The sequence below is a fragment of the Peromyscus californicus genome, unplaced genomic scaffold (assembly GCF_007827085.1).
Source record: "Peromyscus californicus insignis strain IS unplaced genomic scaffold, ASM782708v3 Scaffold_10__1_contigs__length_136768540, whole genome shotgun sequence".
In the NCBI taxonomy this organism is placed as follows: Eukaryota; Metazoa; Chordata; class Mammalia; order Rodentia; family Cricetidae; genus Peromyscus; species Peromyscus californicus.
Genome location: NW_026294391.1, coordinates 3,637,693 through 3,655,324, shown reverse-complemented (window position 1 = coordinate 3,655,324; position 17,632 = coordinate 3,637,693). Strand labels below are relative to the sequence as shown.

Genomic DNA, 17,632 nt, shown 5'->3' with positions numbered 1-17,632 from the left:
TCCCAAATGCTGGGACTACAGACATGTACCACAGTGCCTGGCCACTTTAGTCATTTTAAACTATACAATTTGATGGGTTTTAAGTACATTCACAAAGCTATGAAAACATCATCAATACCTTGTTCTAGAATCTGTTCATCCCCAAAGGAACTCTATCCCAACAATACTCACTCTGAATTCTCTCCTATTCTTAGATCTTATCAACCACTAATTTTTTTTTGTCTCTTTTCATTTGCCTGCTGAGCCCATTTCCTATAAATAGAATCATACTTGCCCTCTGGTGTCTGGTCTCTTTTTTTTTTTATTAATTTATTTTGCAATACAATTCAGTTCTACATATCAGCCACGGATTCCCTTGTTCTCCCCCTCCCGTCCCCCTCACCTTCCCCCCAACCCCCCCCCCCCCCCCATTCCCATCTCCTCCAGGGCAAAGCCTTCCCCACAGACTGAGGTCAACCTGGTAGACTCAGTCCAGGTAGGTCTAGTCCCCTCCTCCCAGGCCGAGCCAAACAATCCTGCATAGGCCCCAGGTTTCAAACAGCCAACTCATGCAATGAGCACAAGATCTGGTCCCACTGCCTGGGTGCCTCCCAAACAGATCAAGCCAATCAACTGTCTCATCCATTCAGAGGGCCTGATCCAGTGGGGACCCCTCAGCCATTGGTTCATAGTTCATGTGTTTCCATTCATTTGGCTATTTGTCCCTGTGCTTTATCCAACCTTGGTCTCAACAATTCTCGCTCATATAAACCCTCCTCATTCTCGCTAATTGGACTCCCAGAGATCCACCCGGGGCCTAGTCATGGATCTCTGCATCCAGATCCCTCAGTAGTTGGATGAGGTTTCTAGTACAACAATTAGGGTGTTTGGCCATCCCATCACCAGAGTAGGTCTACGGCCATACCACCCTGAGCGCGCCCGATCTCGTCTGGTCTATTTTATGGAGCATGTTTTCAAGGTTTATCTGTATGGTGGTGTGAATCAGTACTTTTTCCCTTGTTAAGGCTGACTGATAAGTAGTTCATGGTTTGGATACAACATATTTTACTTAGCTGTCCATCAGTTGATGAACATTTGGGCTGCTCCCACCATTTGGCTATGATAAGTAGCATTGCTATGAATATTTACTATGATACTGTTTTAAAGTCTGGTTTTCAATTCTCCTAGGTTAGGCTAGGTGACGGTTTTTTTCCCTCCAGTGTTAGCAGAGAAGGACCTATTTGAAACTAAGTTTTGCTAAAGCAAAGAACAGGCCTGTGGGTGATAGTCAGATGAGTCCTGGGAGTAGAAAAGAGTAGCAAGAAATCCAAGGGTGGATGACTTGTAGACTCCAAGGGCAAAGAATCTCTGGGGAAAAGTATGGCAAGGAGGGGAGAAGATGCTGCCAGAAAAGAGTAGTGAGGATTTTGATCTTTGTGAATAGAAAAGCAATGGGGTTTGCCCTGAATTTATAGTGGTTGTTGATGTTTTTTCTATTTTATAATAGGGAAGGAGAAAGTCTGGTGGGGATGAAAAGATGGGTTAGGGGAGGGCTGAGGAAAAGTGAATATGGTTATGGTTTGGGCTGTCTTATTGAGTGTTGGTAAGATATAAGAAGAGAAACTTGTAAGCTACATGTCAAATACAAAATGAAAAAAAACAGGAGAAGAATTTTTCATAATAAATAAAAGGAAGGGGCTAACTTCTTACCAAAATGCCACATGTATTTCTGTAGTGATGGGCTTTTTCTAAAACATCTCCTATCTCTAAACATATTAGGATGAAGCAATCAGGCAGAACAAGGAGCATGTACTGCCATTTTAGAAACTAGAAAATCCAAGCCCAGATCAGCAATTGGTGACAGTAGATGTCAGGTCTGTCTGTGAAGTAAACACAGCAGAGCCACAAAAGTTGAAGAATGTCAGAGCCTGGAGGGATTTTGAGCTTATCCAGAAGCCCTCCTTCTACCCCACTTTTCAGCAGGAATGTCAAAGTGGAGTGGTACAAGTCTAAGACTTAAATTCAAGGCCACTGGTCAATGAACAAAAGACTCAAATCAGTAGTCTGTCCCTTGTCCCCATAGAAAGTGTCATCACAACATGAAAGAGTTGGTAGTTTGTGGTCTTATCTGTCTCCACTACTGAGCCAAACACTCCTAGGAGAGGAAGTTGTTTGTGATTCATCTCCAAATCTGCAGCTGCAGCACAGTTGTTGAAACTTGTTGACTATATGAATGAGAACCAGAAGCACACAATTCTTCCTGGGACCATGTTTCTTCTCATTCTACCAGAACTTTTAGTGGCAGATCTGAGATTCAAGCACAGTTTTCGTGTCCCATGGGTCTCTGGCCTATACCTTGGTGTCCACATACGTCAACACTACAGTCTTGTTTTTATGGAAGTGTCTAGAACACAAGGGGTAAAGAGTTTACCTTAGTCTAGAGCAGTGGTTCTCAACATGTGGGTTGTGACCCCATTGAGGTCATATATCAGATATTTACATTACAATTCATAACAGTAGCAAAATTACAGTTATGAAGTAGCAATGAAATACATTTATGGTTGGGGGTCACTCCAACATGAAGAACTGTATTAAAGAGTCACAGCATTAGAGAGGTTGAGAACCACATTGATCTAGAGTCCAAGGCCCATCTAGCCATATTATAATGACTTTTTTGAGAGGTATGGAGGTTCTCGTGCTCGCAAACAAGCACTAGAGGAACCAGGAATGTTAAACACACAGGGTTGTCTCTTAAAATCAAGAGATACATAACCTGTTTTCCACCCAGAAGGCTGGGAGCAGACATGATTAATAGTGTGGTTACTTTTCCACTATGTGCCCAAGACATGAGCTTGTCAATATATAAGACATATCTTTCTGGAAGATGTTATGTACTTTACAAAGAGTATCTATCAATGTAGCCATATCTTAAGCTTTCTTGTGCACATGGGATTGAGTGTTGAACCGAACTACTTTCTTGCTTACTTGGGATCAGATTTGTTACCCTGCTGGCTGTGGTGATAGTAGAGATATCCACAGACTTTGGAATGTAGCTTGTACACTACGAACTTCCTTCTTTTACTATGTTTCCCAGTTTCCAGATGGAAATAGTCTTGCCTCAAGGGACTGTGTACCTTAGTAGGAACTTGTTAACAGGAAGGTAGGGGAGAAGTACAACCTTGGAAAGTTCAGCTTTATCCAGTGTCAGATGGTGGCTTTAAGACCTACTCTTCCTGACACCTGATTTCAAAACAGTTTCCACATGTACTAGTCAGGGTTCCTAAAAGAGCAGAGCAGAGTCAATGGTGTGTGTGTGTGTGTGTGTGTGTGTGTGTGTGTGTGTGTGTGTGTGTGTGACAGGCTCACTATGTTGCTTAGACTGGCCTCCAACTTGTGGCATGCTCCTCCTGCCTTTTCCTCTTGAGTACTGGGATTACTGGCACGTACCACCACGCCTGGCCTTTATATGGGAGCTTATATAGACATAGGTTCACAGCACCTGGGGGTTGGGAAGGTATCCAGGGGGAAAGATGCAGGTTATTTTAACCCTGTCAGGGGAGTGCACTGGTAAGGGTCATCCTTCAGCTCAAAGGTGACAGCTAGGGACTATTTATCAAATGATCACTGAGGATCACAGAAGGGAGTGGTGGGTGACAATAGGACAGAGCTTTACAAAATAATCTTCATGTTCCTGTCTTGTCACAAGCCACTCTGTTTTATGATTGTTTTGTCACATTTTAGATAGACCACAACTTTTTCTTAGACCAGTGGTTCTCAACTTTCCTAATGCTGAAACCCTGTAATGTTCCTCATGTTGTGGTGACCCCCAACCATAAGATTATTTTGTTGCTATTTCATAACTGTAATTTTGCTACTGTTAAGAATCATAATATAAATATCTGGGTTTTCTGATTGCCTTAGGTGACTCCTACGAAAAGGTCATTCAACCCCCAAAGGGGTCATGACCCACAGATTGAGAACTACTGTGTTGGACTGAGCTCCGAGGTATGAGTGGATCTCTCCTGCCACCTCTCATCTACCCAAGGCCCACACTCACCTGTACCAGGTCAGGTGTGAGTCGTTTGGCCTGCAGCCACTTCTGGAACCTTCCTGTTTTCCGCAGGATGCGCTCAATGCTGCAGGTCTTCGGAGCCGATGCAGAGGCACAGATTCTCCTGTCAGAGATCTCACTTTGGTACTTGCTGACCAGTCGAGAAATCTCCACAGGGCGCCAGGTTTTAGAATCATCTGAGTAATTGGCAGCATAAGAAGGCAAGTCCTGAGGAGGCAGTCCCAAGTGGGAAGTCATTGAGTTGTCAAACCTGTGGGAAGCATAGGATATAAGCCTCTGAGCCAGAAGCCAGCATGGTGGAGGGGCAGGGAGATGGAACAACAGCCGGTGTGTTCATTTCCTTTGATTTATTCCAAACTCCTTTTACAAGAGGATTATCTGTATTTGGCCAAACTCCAAAGTGTATATGTGATGTCAAAAGAAGTCACACAGAAACTGTCCTTTCCCCACAATGTATAGAAGGGTCAACTGTGGCTCTTTGAACTTCAACCCCATTTAAAGACAATAGCTTTGCACTTTTGTTTCTTTTCATGCCCCACTCTCACCTTACTGGTGCAGAAACTGAGGCTTATAGAGCTTAAGTATCTTGCTCAAAATCGAATGCAGTATTGACAATCAGAGGTGTAAAACCCCAAATCCACCCTTTACATACTCTAGTTGTCCAAACCACTCATCCTTTGACCAATGCCTGGGTCCTGGAAACACAGTTCTCCAAAAGGCTCTAGGGCCTGAATTTGAGAAACTACTCCACCCCCAAGGAGCCCCATCAACATTGATTTAAGCCATCAGCATCAAGCAAATTTCAGACACCCATTGCTGCTTCATGTCCATCAAATCTTAAGCCATCTGGTTCTAGTAGGTGGGTGACAGTGCACTGTGGCTCGATCCACTTTTAATCCTCCTCAGGGGACAGGCACTGGCCTATTGTCATCTGCTGAGTTCCTAGGCTCCATGGTTACCCTTTCTAGCAGAGTCACCTCTCCAGCTGTGTGCTGACCTTTCCATTAGGGAAGAATGTCGAATCTGCTTTTGATTTATGTCTGAAAAAATTACTCAGAAAAAGTTTGCCTTCATTATTATTAACTGAAGGTCATATTGCAAGTGAAAATCAGACTATATCAAATACTGAACTTAAGTGGGAGTTTTATATTCTTATTATTGAGCACTATTGGACAGCCCATGGTAATGAGTTTTAGCAGGTATATTTTCTATGAATTAGCATTTTGATGAGTCCCAAACTGTATATTGTTTTGTTTTCTTACTCATATAATTCATCTTTGCTCAAAGAGATTACAAGTTTTCCACTGATTTATTTATTATTTGTTTGTTTGTTAATTGTAGTGCCTGGGAGGAATCTCAGGGCCTTGTGTATGCTACCTAAATGTGCTACAACTGAACCACACCATCAGTTCATTTTTAGTATTTTTTGTTTGTTTGTTTTTCGAGACAGAGTTTCTCTGTGTAACTTTGCGCCTTTCCTGGGACTCACTTGGTAGCCCAGGCTGGCCTTGAACTCACAGAGATCCGCCTGCCTCTGCCTCCCGAGTGCTGGGATTAAAGGCGTGCGCCACCACTGCCCGGCCATTTTTAGTATTTTGATAGCAAGGCAAGCCACAGAAAAATTTCAAGGACAAAAGGTCAAGGTCAAGGAACAATAGCCAGAGATCCCAGGTTTCTGAGTCCCTTCTGCATTAGAGCTCCAGCTTCTTAGAGTTGGGAAAGTGCTGCCAGCAAACTGCTTCTGCAGTGCAAGGATGCAAATTGCAATGGATGCAGGCCCAAGTGGTTTTGTTTAAGAATCTTGCCACAAGGATATTGAAGAAGATGAACTTGAAAAGAACTTGAAAAGGGTCAGTTTCACCAGAGGTTTCAGGACAACTGTGGAGAACCACTTTCCCCTCTAAGAAGGATTAGAAAGAGCTCAGGGCCCAGAGATAGTCCTGCTTCCATTGGCTTCTCTTGCTCATGAAGTTCCAACCCCACAAAGGTCCTGGAACTTAGGATTTACAATGAGGTGATAATGATCGTAACTTAAATTTATGAAACCTCTAAGTATTTCATCTTCTTTGCTAAACTCTTTGTGTATGCTAATTCATTTAATCTTTTTGTGTTTCACACAGGGTATCAAACATAGTAAGCAAATACTCTACCCCAGCACCTAATCCTTTCAATATACCTATGAGGTTGTTACTATTATGAATTGTACAGATGAGGACCCCAAGGTATAGGATGGTTACATAATGTTTCCAAAGATATTTGACCAGGAATTGGAAGAAATAGCATTCAAGACTTGTGGGAGACCTACTCCCACTTTTACTCCAGGGTACTCTTGAGTGGGGAGAAGTGAGAAATATTTAGACAGAAGGATAGAGGGGAGAGACAAATAGAAACACAAGATAGCCTTGGGAGGGCCTGGATCCTTATCCACTCGCCCCTTCTTCTCTTCTAAAGGGCTTTTTAAAGGAATGCCAAAGGGTGGAGCAAACGATCTCCCCCTAGCACAGCCAAGTGCAGACCCTTCCAAACACCTGGTAACCATGCACATGGTCAAACAATCCTCTAATGCAGTTCTGCTGGGTAAAGCAAGCTCCGATCTCACTAGGAAACCATAGTGGGCCTCCACAAAGGCTGCAGAGCTTGCTATCCTCACCATGTTACTATTGTTTATTCCTATATAGTCCATTTTATGAATTAGTTCATGGGAGCCCATTGATATTATTAAAGGCTAGTACTGGCAAGTACTGAAAGCTTACTCTGTTCTTGTCCCCCTTTCCATCTTGTTTTGAGGATGAGAAAACTGAAGACAGAGTATATGTGACTTGTCTGAAGAATCAAAGACAATTAGTGATAAAGGGAAGCAGCTCCCAGGGGTTCTATTCAACCAGTCGGTAGAGTTGAGGGGAGAGAGACTTCCTACTCTGTGGGACAAGGTCATTGTCCCTTTTTTTCTGTTGTCATTTTCTGAGGAGGCTTTGGTGAGATGACAGTGTGTCTTTGAAGGTGATCTGCAGGTTCAGTGATGACCGAAGGAATTTCATGATGAATTTGAGGAAAAACAGACAGGTGTGACAAAATGGTGTGATATTTAGTGCTGCAAAGGGAAAGTATGTAGCTCACAGTATTGACTGCCTACTTCACTTACTAGAAGAATGTTGGTGAAAACGTGGGCCCTGATCTATATTCACTAAAATGTCAATATCCTGGAGTTTGGAAAACCAAAAAAATAAAACAAAACAAAAACAAAAACAAAACAAAACAAAATAAAAAACAGGCAACTTTGTACTTTCTCTTTTAAATTGAGATCATGGGCATGATTGAGGTAAGGCTGGCTGAGTTTCTTACTGCATGAAAGGTAGACCAGCAGGACCATACCTTCTCAGAACTGGAGAGAAACATCAAGGTGACGAGGGCAGATATGCGTTTGGTAGTGGTGGTGGTGCAAGGGAAGACTTAACTAGAATTAGAATGAAATATTCTCTTCTACTGTATTCACACATGCCTTTTAAAGTATTTTTTGTTTGTCTTCTCTTTTCATGCCCTAGCTCTATACTGAACCCTAAAAATGTCCATTTTCTTTCTAACACTCTCAGGATACAGTCATAGTCTTTAACACAGTCCACAAGGATCTTTCAAGGCTTATCACCTGTTGTTCATTCTCCTTACAAGCTTGCTTTGGTCTCACTAACCTACTGGCTATCCTTGGATAACTACATCCTTTCAGGCTCTGGACATGTCCTTCTCTTTGTCTGAAACATTTTCTTTCTCTTTCTTCTCTGGATGACACTCATTCAACCTTTTAAATCCCTAATAAGTACCACTCCTGATCTTCATTTGTTTTGCTTCTGTTTGAGATGGCTTTCTTTCTACAAGTTCCCATGACTCTCCACATTGGACATGTTATATATTGTGCTTTAGCCATTACTTTACTTTGCTGTTTTCTCAATAGCAAGATCTTCCAGGGCAAACATAAGGTCTCCTCTTTCAATTTATAATTCAAGAGTTTAGCAGAGTGCTTCCTATCAAATTGGTACTCAATACCTTGTAGTTGAATGAATGAATGTTTGGATGTATAGATGGACCATGGTGGATATTTGGATGTAAGATGCATATGTGAGGAGAGAGATGCTCAAAGGACAGGATCATAGAAGTCATAAAATGATGGTGGGGTGGAAGAATGCATGGAGGACCGCCTAGATGAATAGCCAGTTGGACAGTAGATGAATGGGCACATGAATAAATGGTTGAATGACAGATTGTATAGGTCCTAGAGTTGGCAAGACTTTGGAATTGGGGTCAGGAAATGAATTAAGTCAATAATTACTATCCTCTTTGGTAATAGTCAATGTTTACTGCCATCTTGAGTGGATTCCAAATCTGAGATGTACCTCTGGGCATGTCCTTGAGGGGGTTTCTAGAGAAGTTGAACTGAGGCAGGAAGATGCACCCTGAATATGGGTAGTGCCACCCCATATACTGGGGCTCCCACTCGAGTCAAAGGGTAAAAAGGGGGAAGCCAATTGAGCACCAGCACACACCTCTTTCTGCTTCCTGACTGCTAATGCTATGCAGCCAGCTGTTGACCCCCTCCTGTGGCCATAGAGCTGCCAAGTCTTCTTCCCTGGCATAACTTCCTTGCTATGATGGATTGGATCACTCTCAATCTATAAGGCACAATAAACCCTCCCTCCATTTTGTTCTCATGTATTTCACACAAAGACAAGCAAAGTAACTACCAAAGCTTTTGTGAAGGGGACAAAGAAAAGGCAAGGGAGAAGGGAAGGCAAAAAACAAAACATAAACAAAACCTAACTTATCATTTGTTTTCTGGCAAGCCCATCACTAGTCGGTAAGAGTTGTCTGAACATTCTTTAAGGGTTTGGGAGTAGGGATTAAGGATGTTACGTCAATTACATGTAGTCAGGAGGATGACGTAATGAATCAGTCCTGGTAAGGGCCCAAGAACACCTAGGAGGGGTCTTGGTCATACATGCCTCCCAGAATACGTCTTGCCTCTCTTCTCTCTTTTACACATCTCTGCACCACACTGAACCCTTAAACCATCCAGCACCTTTCCAAAGCTTTTAGGATATAGTCATGTTACTTAACACAGTTCACTGTGATCTTTCTAGGCCCACTGTCCCCTTATAAACTTGCTTTGGTCTTATCAAGTCACTGTTGACTCTTGTGTAAACCACATTTTTTGGGGGGTCCTCTGTTAATATTTCTAAAATACTGCCACTAAGTACTCCTTCCCCTTGCATATACAATATGTGCCAAGCAGATCCTAGTGGATCCTCCTGGTTGGTGGGATCATACAGAGTTTCTTGTCTAAGTGTATTTTCAGTAGAATTTCCTAGTTTCCTACAACATATTTTTTTAAATGTAGAATGCAAAAGTCAACACAGACCGAACAGCAAAATTGGTCAGAATACATTCCAATTTTTTTTTTTGAGACAGGGTTTCCCTGTGTAGCCCTGGCTGTCCTGGAACTCATTCTGTAGACCAGCCTGGCCTCAAACTCAGAGCTCCACCTGCCTCTACCTCCCAAGTGCTGAGATTGAAGGTGTGTGCTACCATTGCTGGGCCACATTCCAATTTTCAGTAGTCAGTGGTTGAGTATGAGAAGCCCCTGGTGTATCACTAGCATCCTTACAAAGGACAGACAAAACAAAGATGGCAAAGTATATTCATTTGTTAGTTGTGGATCTTGAGTTTACTCAGCTAGTCTGGGAAGCTTGTCTGTCATTTGCATCCCAGCATTGTGCAGTCCTGAATGAGGATCAGGAACATACACACAAAGACCAGGATAGAGAATTGCAGTCAGGTTTCTGAGAGTCTGAGATGGGCTTTCTCCTGAGGCACAATGAGAATTATTTTTAAAAACAGAAGAATGTTTGGAGAGGAGATAAACAAGACCAAGATGAACAGCTACCCCATTAGAGGGAGTCAAAAAGACTGGCCATAATATTTGGAGATAGAACATGTGCTGAGCATGCCATGACCCCTGGTTCCATCCTCAGCACCAAAGCAAGCAAAAGAGGGAGGGGGAGAGAGAGAGAGAGAGAGAGAGAGAGAGAGAGAGAGAGAGAGAGAGAGAGAGAGAGAGAGGTAAAGGACATGAACTTGCAGCTTAACAAAGAAGAAACACAAAGGGCCAGTAAACCTGAAAAAAATCAGATTGGAAAAAAAAGCTTGGAGGAAATGCAAGCTAAAGAAAGATTGATATTAATAAATATATTCCATAAATAAATAGACCACACAAAATTAAATTTCCAAAACTCTTAGGATATAGTCATGTTGCTTAACACAGTTCACTATGATCTTTCTAGGCCCACTGTCTGCTGTTCCCATTATAAACTTGCTTTGGTCTTACCAAGTCACTGTTGACCCTTGCACAAACCACATTTTTTGGTCTCTGTCAATATTTCTAAAACACTGCCACTAAGTACCCTTCCCCTTGTATACATAATATGGACAAACATTAATAGATCTAGCTTATATAATATACATATATTATTTTCTCTAGTGTATTATTATGTAGTATTAATATACGTAATAATATATATATATATAATTTAATATACTATTGATTATTAGTAATGTCAAGTCAAATATTTGTGAGTGTGTAAGAAATGATCTTTGTAGTTACGATTACTCATTTAAAGATATTATATACATGTATATATACACGTATAATCCTAAAAACTAGCTTTTTTCATCCAAATATACCATTTTTAAGAGTTTGTCACAGGGAATTAATAAGAGAGATGCACAAAATCTTGCTGCAGTAATGTTTGACACATTACTGTTTACAACGATGAAAAGTGAAAAAAAAATCCCATTGTCTCATGGTTGTTGGTTAGTTAAATATATTATAGTTGTTTGATGTAACTCAATATCATGAATCCATTAAAAATCAGATTATGCAGAAAATTAATCATGTGAACAAATGTTCTTCACATACTATTAAAGTCCCTAAAGAGTATGTAAGAATGATTGGATGTTTGTGTGGGTGCACATGTGCATGCATGTGTGTGCGTGTGTTTGTGCACATGCATATTTGGGTGCAGATGTTCTTGTTTGTGTGTATGTGTGAAGGTCAGAGGTTGATGTCAGGTGCCTTTCTTAATCACTCCCCATTTTGTTTTTTGAGACAGCATCTCTCACAGAACCTGGAGCTCTCTGGTTCAGCTAGGCTAGCTGGTCAATGAGCTTCAGGATCCTGCCTGTCTCTGCCTTCCCAATACTAAGATTATGGTTTTTGTTTTTACATTTTATTTATTTTTTAATAGGGCCTCTAGGGATCCATCTGTTACCACTTCCCAGTTCTGGAGTTACAAGTCCACACAGTCATGTCCAGTTTTTTTGTGGATTCTGGGGATCCAAGTTCACAGCAAGCACTTTACCCATGGATCCATCTCTCTAACCTACTTGAGAATGAATTATATATGATTTTTATTTTGAATTTTTCTTAATATTTCTGAAATAAGTAACTACTGTGCCTATAATAAAAGAAAATTATTTCTAAGGTAGTGAGACAGATGATAAGCAGGTCCATAACCTTAGGTCCTCTCTGCCCCTTTATGTTGAAGTTAAGCATTCTCAGCATAGAGTGCTGTAACCCCATGGACCTGCCCTGTTTGATGTTTTCCTGTGTGAAACAGCATTGCAAGAAAAACATACTGAACTTGATGAAGGAGAATGGGAGCCTAGAGCTCGTTATTGGAATCTTGCACTTTCTTTCTTTTCCAGCTTAAACTAGATCCATATCCTCACTGCTCCTTTCTCTGAGTAATCAGCATACTTCTTGGTTCTCTGCACCCCACTTCCTAGGTGAGAATTTCTGAGTTCAAATTCAACATCTCTATATTTATATTACTTCCTTTCACATTGTGTCAGTTAGCAAAATGAACACAGAGCTGAATCCAGATGTCTCCTTTTCTCCCTCTTTTGTCTGAAGTGACCTGTCTTCTGGTTCTTTAGTGCCTCAGAGCAACCCCAGGCCACTCTGCCTATGGCTTCCTGTGAGATCCCCCTGAAACATGGATTTTTATCTCCCAGCTTAATATCTTCCCTATTGTCTGCAACAGAGCGGTCTTAATTAGGGGTCATTCAACTTTGCAACCTTCATGAAGTGTTTACAAAAGGCTTGATAGAGAGGGCTGGAAAAATAGTTTAGTGGTAGAGTACTTGGCTGGCGTTTGAAAGGCCCTGGGGTTTAATCACCAGGAAGAACAAAAGAGAAACCAAAAATCCTTAATAGCAAAAGTTCACATAAACTCCCTAAAACTTCTAAAATCTTTAAAAGAAGTTTAATAGATCTAGAGAGATACCTCAGGGGTTAAGAACACTTTTCCAGCGGACCCAGGTTAGAGTCCCAGCAGCCAAATGGTGGCTCACAACTGTCTGTAACTCCAGTCCCAGGGCATCTGACACCATGCTTTGGCTTCCTCAAGTACCAGCCATGCATTTGATGCACAGACACACATGCAGGCAAAACATTCATATACAAGAAATAAAGTAAAATAAAAATGAAGTTTAATGTTTTCTGTTTTACACACACACACGGAGCTTTATTCATCCATAAAGAATAACAAAATGATATCTTCTTTAGGAAAATGGATGGAATTGAAGATCATCATATTAAATGAAATAAGGTAGACTCAGAAAACAAATGTCACATTTTTTCTCATATGTAGAAGCTACATTCTTTTAAATATATAAAATGAAAATAAAGAGGGACTATTTGGGAAAAGGGGGAGCAAGAAAAAGTAATGGGGTAAACATCATTAAGGCACATAATAATGAATATGTCAAAAGGAAGCCCATTATTTTGTACAATGAATATGTAGTAATAAAAAAACAAAAAATAGAAAAAATAAGTTAAATATTTTTGATTGGACTTTTCTGGTTTTTTTGGTCTCTTTTTTGTAATTTAGTGTAACAATCACAGGTATCTTTGGTTAATAAAGAGGTTGCATATCCTTGCATCCTTGCTTATGTCTTTTGTTTGGTCACAGAATCTTACAGGCAGAAGGTTAGGTTTTGGGAGGGGGGAAGAAAGAATGTAGGACAAAAGGTCTTTGGTGCTGAAAAAACTGGGAGCCCCTGCTTCCCAGGCTAAGTTCCCCATTTCTTGGCCTAGCGTCTCTGTCCATATCCACCTATACCCAGGGCTTTAGCCACAGCACCTTTCATCTCTTCCCATACTTCCACCCTTGTTTACAAAGCTTCTTCTGCCTTCCCCTTCCCCAAACCCCCAGTTTATCCTGTAAGACCTTGCTCAGAATCCTCTCCCCAGAAAACCTCTCTCTGGAATCAGTGTCCCTTATCGGGCCCTCCTGCACTCTGGCCTGCATCAGACCAAACCTCACTATTATTTGTAATATCTTTTCTCCTGACCACCTAGAAGAAAAGAGCAAAGTTGTGGTGGCTGTTCCCACTTGGTCTCTGCTGGTTCCTAGCCTTGTTAAACACTCCATGACTGTGTGCTGATAGGCATGAATGCCATTTCTTGGTGAGACCCGCGTTCATCACAGTGAACTAAACTCTGATTTTCCTCAGATCAGTATCACACAACAGAAAACAGGCTCTGAAATGTTGGAGCAAACTGTCCCTTAATTCTGCCATATCTGCTTAATATCTGAATAGGGTACAAACTGTCAACACCCAGGATTGAGATGGTTTAAAATGTCTGCTTTCTATATATTTCATTCTTCCCATCATGAGGATTGAGTAGGAAACCTTAACAGTCTCAGGCTACTCCAGTCATAGAAAAGAATTTTCAGCTTTCAATTTCAAAAGGAAACTTCGACTTTAGCATTTAGGGCTGGAATTTGGCTTCCACTCTTACCTTCTTCTGTCAAGCCATTACCACTGTTAAATGCCTTCCTCTAGTTCCAACCCATAAATTAGATATCTTCACACTAAGAGAAGCTCAAATTGCTCCTCAGACTTATTTGATGGCAATTCTGACCTTATTTCTTCTTTAAAGAACTTCTTACAAATGGATGTCCCGATGCAGGCATTGCATTTATCAAGACCGAGGAACGTCCTTCCCAGAGTGTAGCTGCTTCTGACTCGGGGTACCAGAGAAGGAGGGAAAGAAGCTGGCGAGGAGAAAGAACAACTTAGGGCTGAGACCCACAGCAGCAGCCGGACTGGCCAGCGCTGGTTGAAGGCGGCAGTCTCTGCTCCAGCTAAGAACTCCATCCCGCTCTCTGTGCTGCAGCTGTAATGTTCAGCGGCACACTCAGAGCTGCACAGAAAGAGGCCAGGCCTGACCAGAAAGGAAACTGTCAAAAGCAACCGGTCTCGGGATGCTGACCCTATCCCAGCCTCTGAGGTTTTTGTCTGAGGATGCCGAGGAGCTAGCAGCTAATGGGGCTGGGCAGGAGGTGAGGAAATCCATGGAGGATGCTGATAACGCATTTCCAAAGTCACTCTTCCTCTGCTTGGGGCGGCTGCCTCGGTCTGGGGAGGTGTACACTAGCAGATTTCAGGAAGGACAATGGTTATGGCTTCCCTGTGTAGTCCTTTCGACAAACACAGGATATCCCAGCTGGGCAGGAAAAGTCCATGCAGGATGTGTGTAGGACCTAGGTTCCACCTGGGAGTTTCAAAGAATCCTGAAGGCCTCCACCCTCCACTGTTTTCATTCTGGGTACATCTGTCCCTGTGTAACACACACACACACACACACACACACACACACACACACACACACACACACACTCCTTACATACTTCCATCAACATATACATACATTCCATCCCACCCTACTCCATCACACATCATATACACATACTTCACACCACATATATATGTACTCCACACACACATATAATATCTTACAAAATAAATGCCACAACACGCACACACAAACACACTCATTGTATCCCAAATCCCTATCCCACAACCCACACACCACTCCACATCTCACACACACCTTATATCACATATACATATAACCACACAACACACACATAACAAACACTCCACAACACACACACACACACACACACACACACATACACACACACACACACACACAGATACACACACACCACACTCCTTTTCCCAATTCTCATACAGATACCACCCACATCAAACACACATACATATCTCACAGCACATATACTTCACAACAAACCCCATAACACATACACAGAGTTTAACACACACACCACACCCCTACTCCCATCCTCCACAGCATACATACATACACACACAACCCACCATCCCCCCATGACCTCATACCACATATACATACTACCCACAACACAAACTCCATAACACATACATACACAGAGTTTAACACACAAACACAAACACACATACCCACCACCACCACCATCCCACACTAACTTTTCCCTTCTTTGAAGTGGATAATTTGTTCTGCACTTAACCAGCCATACTCCCTGATTTTCACCAAATTCCATAGTGAAATAACTAGAGGTTAGTTTTCTGGCCATTAAGCAGCACATTTAACACTGATTTGAAAGCTTTTTGCTGCTTACGGAATAGAAAATCCAAGATTAGTCCATTTCTTGCCGATTTGAGAACAAGAGAGGGGGAAGAAGCCTGTGGCCTCTGCAGCTTGATGAGGGTAGTAGCAGAAAGAACCCTGCTGTACCCAGCTGTGTTCAGCCCTCTTTGTAGGGCTGAAAGCCCTTCTTTTCTTTACCACCTTGCCTCATTTCTCAGCTGCTGCCTGACTTGGGACAATTTAAGTGTCCAGGATTGGCTTCCTCTGGATACTAAGATGAGGTTCACAGCATGGAGTAGATGGGAATAGTCTGTGAGGACCAAATCAGGTTGCCTGACTTTGCACAAGGGTTGGGAGTACTTTGCTAGGCTACTGTGTGTAGGAGGACAGGACTGGGGGAGGGGAAAAGGAACGTGAGGGGCGTTGGGGATGGTGTCAGGGAAGTGATCAGTTTGGTTAAACAGTAATGAGACAGGCTAAGGGTAGCTTATTAGCTAAGGGATTAAACATGTACTTATTAGCTATCTTTGTGTTTTTGGTGAAATGTTTGATCATATTTGTTATTTATTGTTGATTTAAAAAATGTGTTCATTTATTTTTGTGTATATGTACATACAATGTTACATGTTCTGTGCCACAGTATGCATATAGAGGTCAGAGGACAGCTTTTGGGTGTTGGTCCTCTTTTTCTATCTTGTTGAGATAGGATCTCTCTTGTTTTGCCATGCTTCTCCTATTGCAGACTACCTGGCCTCTAAGGTTTAGGGGCTTCTCATGTCTCTACCTCCCAGGTCTTTATAGGAATACTGGGATCACAAGCATGTGCCATGGTGTCCAGTTTTTACATGGGATCCAGAGAGCTGTACTCAGGTCATTATTCTTGTGTGTCAAGTTACCCAATGAATTCCCTGTTCCTATTCTTAATTTTTGAGATTTCAAAAACACATTCTAGATCTTAGGTCTTTGGTGGCTATGTGATGGTATAGTTTGGACCTAGAATGTTTTCCACAGACAGATGTGTTAAAGTCTTGTTCTCCAGCCTGTGGTGCTGTTGGAAGGTTATAGAAACTTTTAGAGTTGGGGCCTAGTAGGAGGTCCTTCCAGGCCTGGCCCATGTGGAGACTGTAGGCCTATGGGTCTCTTCACCATTCTTTCTTTGCTTTGCCATTATGAGATATTCTTCTACTGTGTGCTCCCTGCTGTGATGTGTTGCCTCACAACAGACTCCAGTTGAGTCTTTCAACCATGTACTGAAAACTCCAAAATGCTGCACAGAAATGAACCTTTTTTTTCTTTATAAATTGATTTTATGTATTTGTCATGGCGATGGAAAGTGTTCTGAAAAGTGACTTGTGAATATTTTCTCTCAGGTGGCATATTACCTAGAGGTTAATTGGTGGCTCTGTTTGCTACCCTCCCTTCCTCGCTACTTCCCTCCTTCCCTTCCTCCCTCCATCCCTCTCTCTGTTCCTTCTGCTTGAAATAGGGTCTCACTATATAGCTAAGGCTGGTCTGGAACTCACAATCTTTCTGCTATAGACTTCCAAATTCTGGGACTACAGCAGTGTGACCCCTACACCCAGCTTCTGGTTGGTATAGTTTCTAATTTCAACTGACTGCTTACATTAGGCTTTGTTATGTTCATGTAGGAATTTAAAGTGCTAGAGTGTCTCCAGTCTCATGGCCTTTCAATTACATTTTTTTTTGTTAAGTATAAGAATTCCACTAAAGTCAGGGCCAGTGAGATGGCTCAATGGGTAAAGATTCTTATTTCCAAACCTGAATTTGATCCCCAGAAACAACATGGTGGAAGGAGAGAAGGAACTTCTGCAAGTTATTCTCTGATCACCCAATACTTATGGTGGTGTTGCAAGCACATGTGCATACAATTAACTGTCAAAAAAAGAAAAGAATTCTGTTGAGTCCTGTGTGTTTGGCTGGAACCTCCATCTCACTCCTGCTCCATTCCTGACTCTCCAAAACCTGCCCTCTCAGAGAATCTCCAAAAAGCCTAGCTCCGCTTGGTGAGATCCTCCCCTGAAGTTGTCAGTGATCCAATCCCTCACTAAAGTGTTATAATGGGGCACAAACCC

At 41.9% G+C, this 17,632-nt stretch overlaps 1 protein-coding gene across 1 annotated transcript in view; it reads right to left on the bottom strand.

Annotated features, from left to right (window-relative positions):
- Dipk2b (divergent protein kinase domain 2B) overlaps window positions 1–15,959 on the bottom strand; it is a 44,127-nt gene extending 28,168 nt beyond the window's left edge. The window contains exons 1-2 of the mRNA XM_052734882.1: window positions 14,028–15,959; window positions 4,037–4,301 (exon numbers count right to left, since the gene is read on the bottom strand). Coding sequence (XP_052590842.1) covers window positions 4,037–4,301; window positions 14,028–14,263 — 501 coding nt within the window. The 5' untranslated portion in view covers window positions 14,264–15,959. The remainder of the gene's footprint in view (window positions 1–4,036; window positions 4,302–14,027) is intronic.
- Window positions 15,960–17,632: the final 1,673 nt, after the last annotated feature.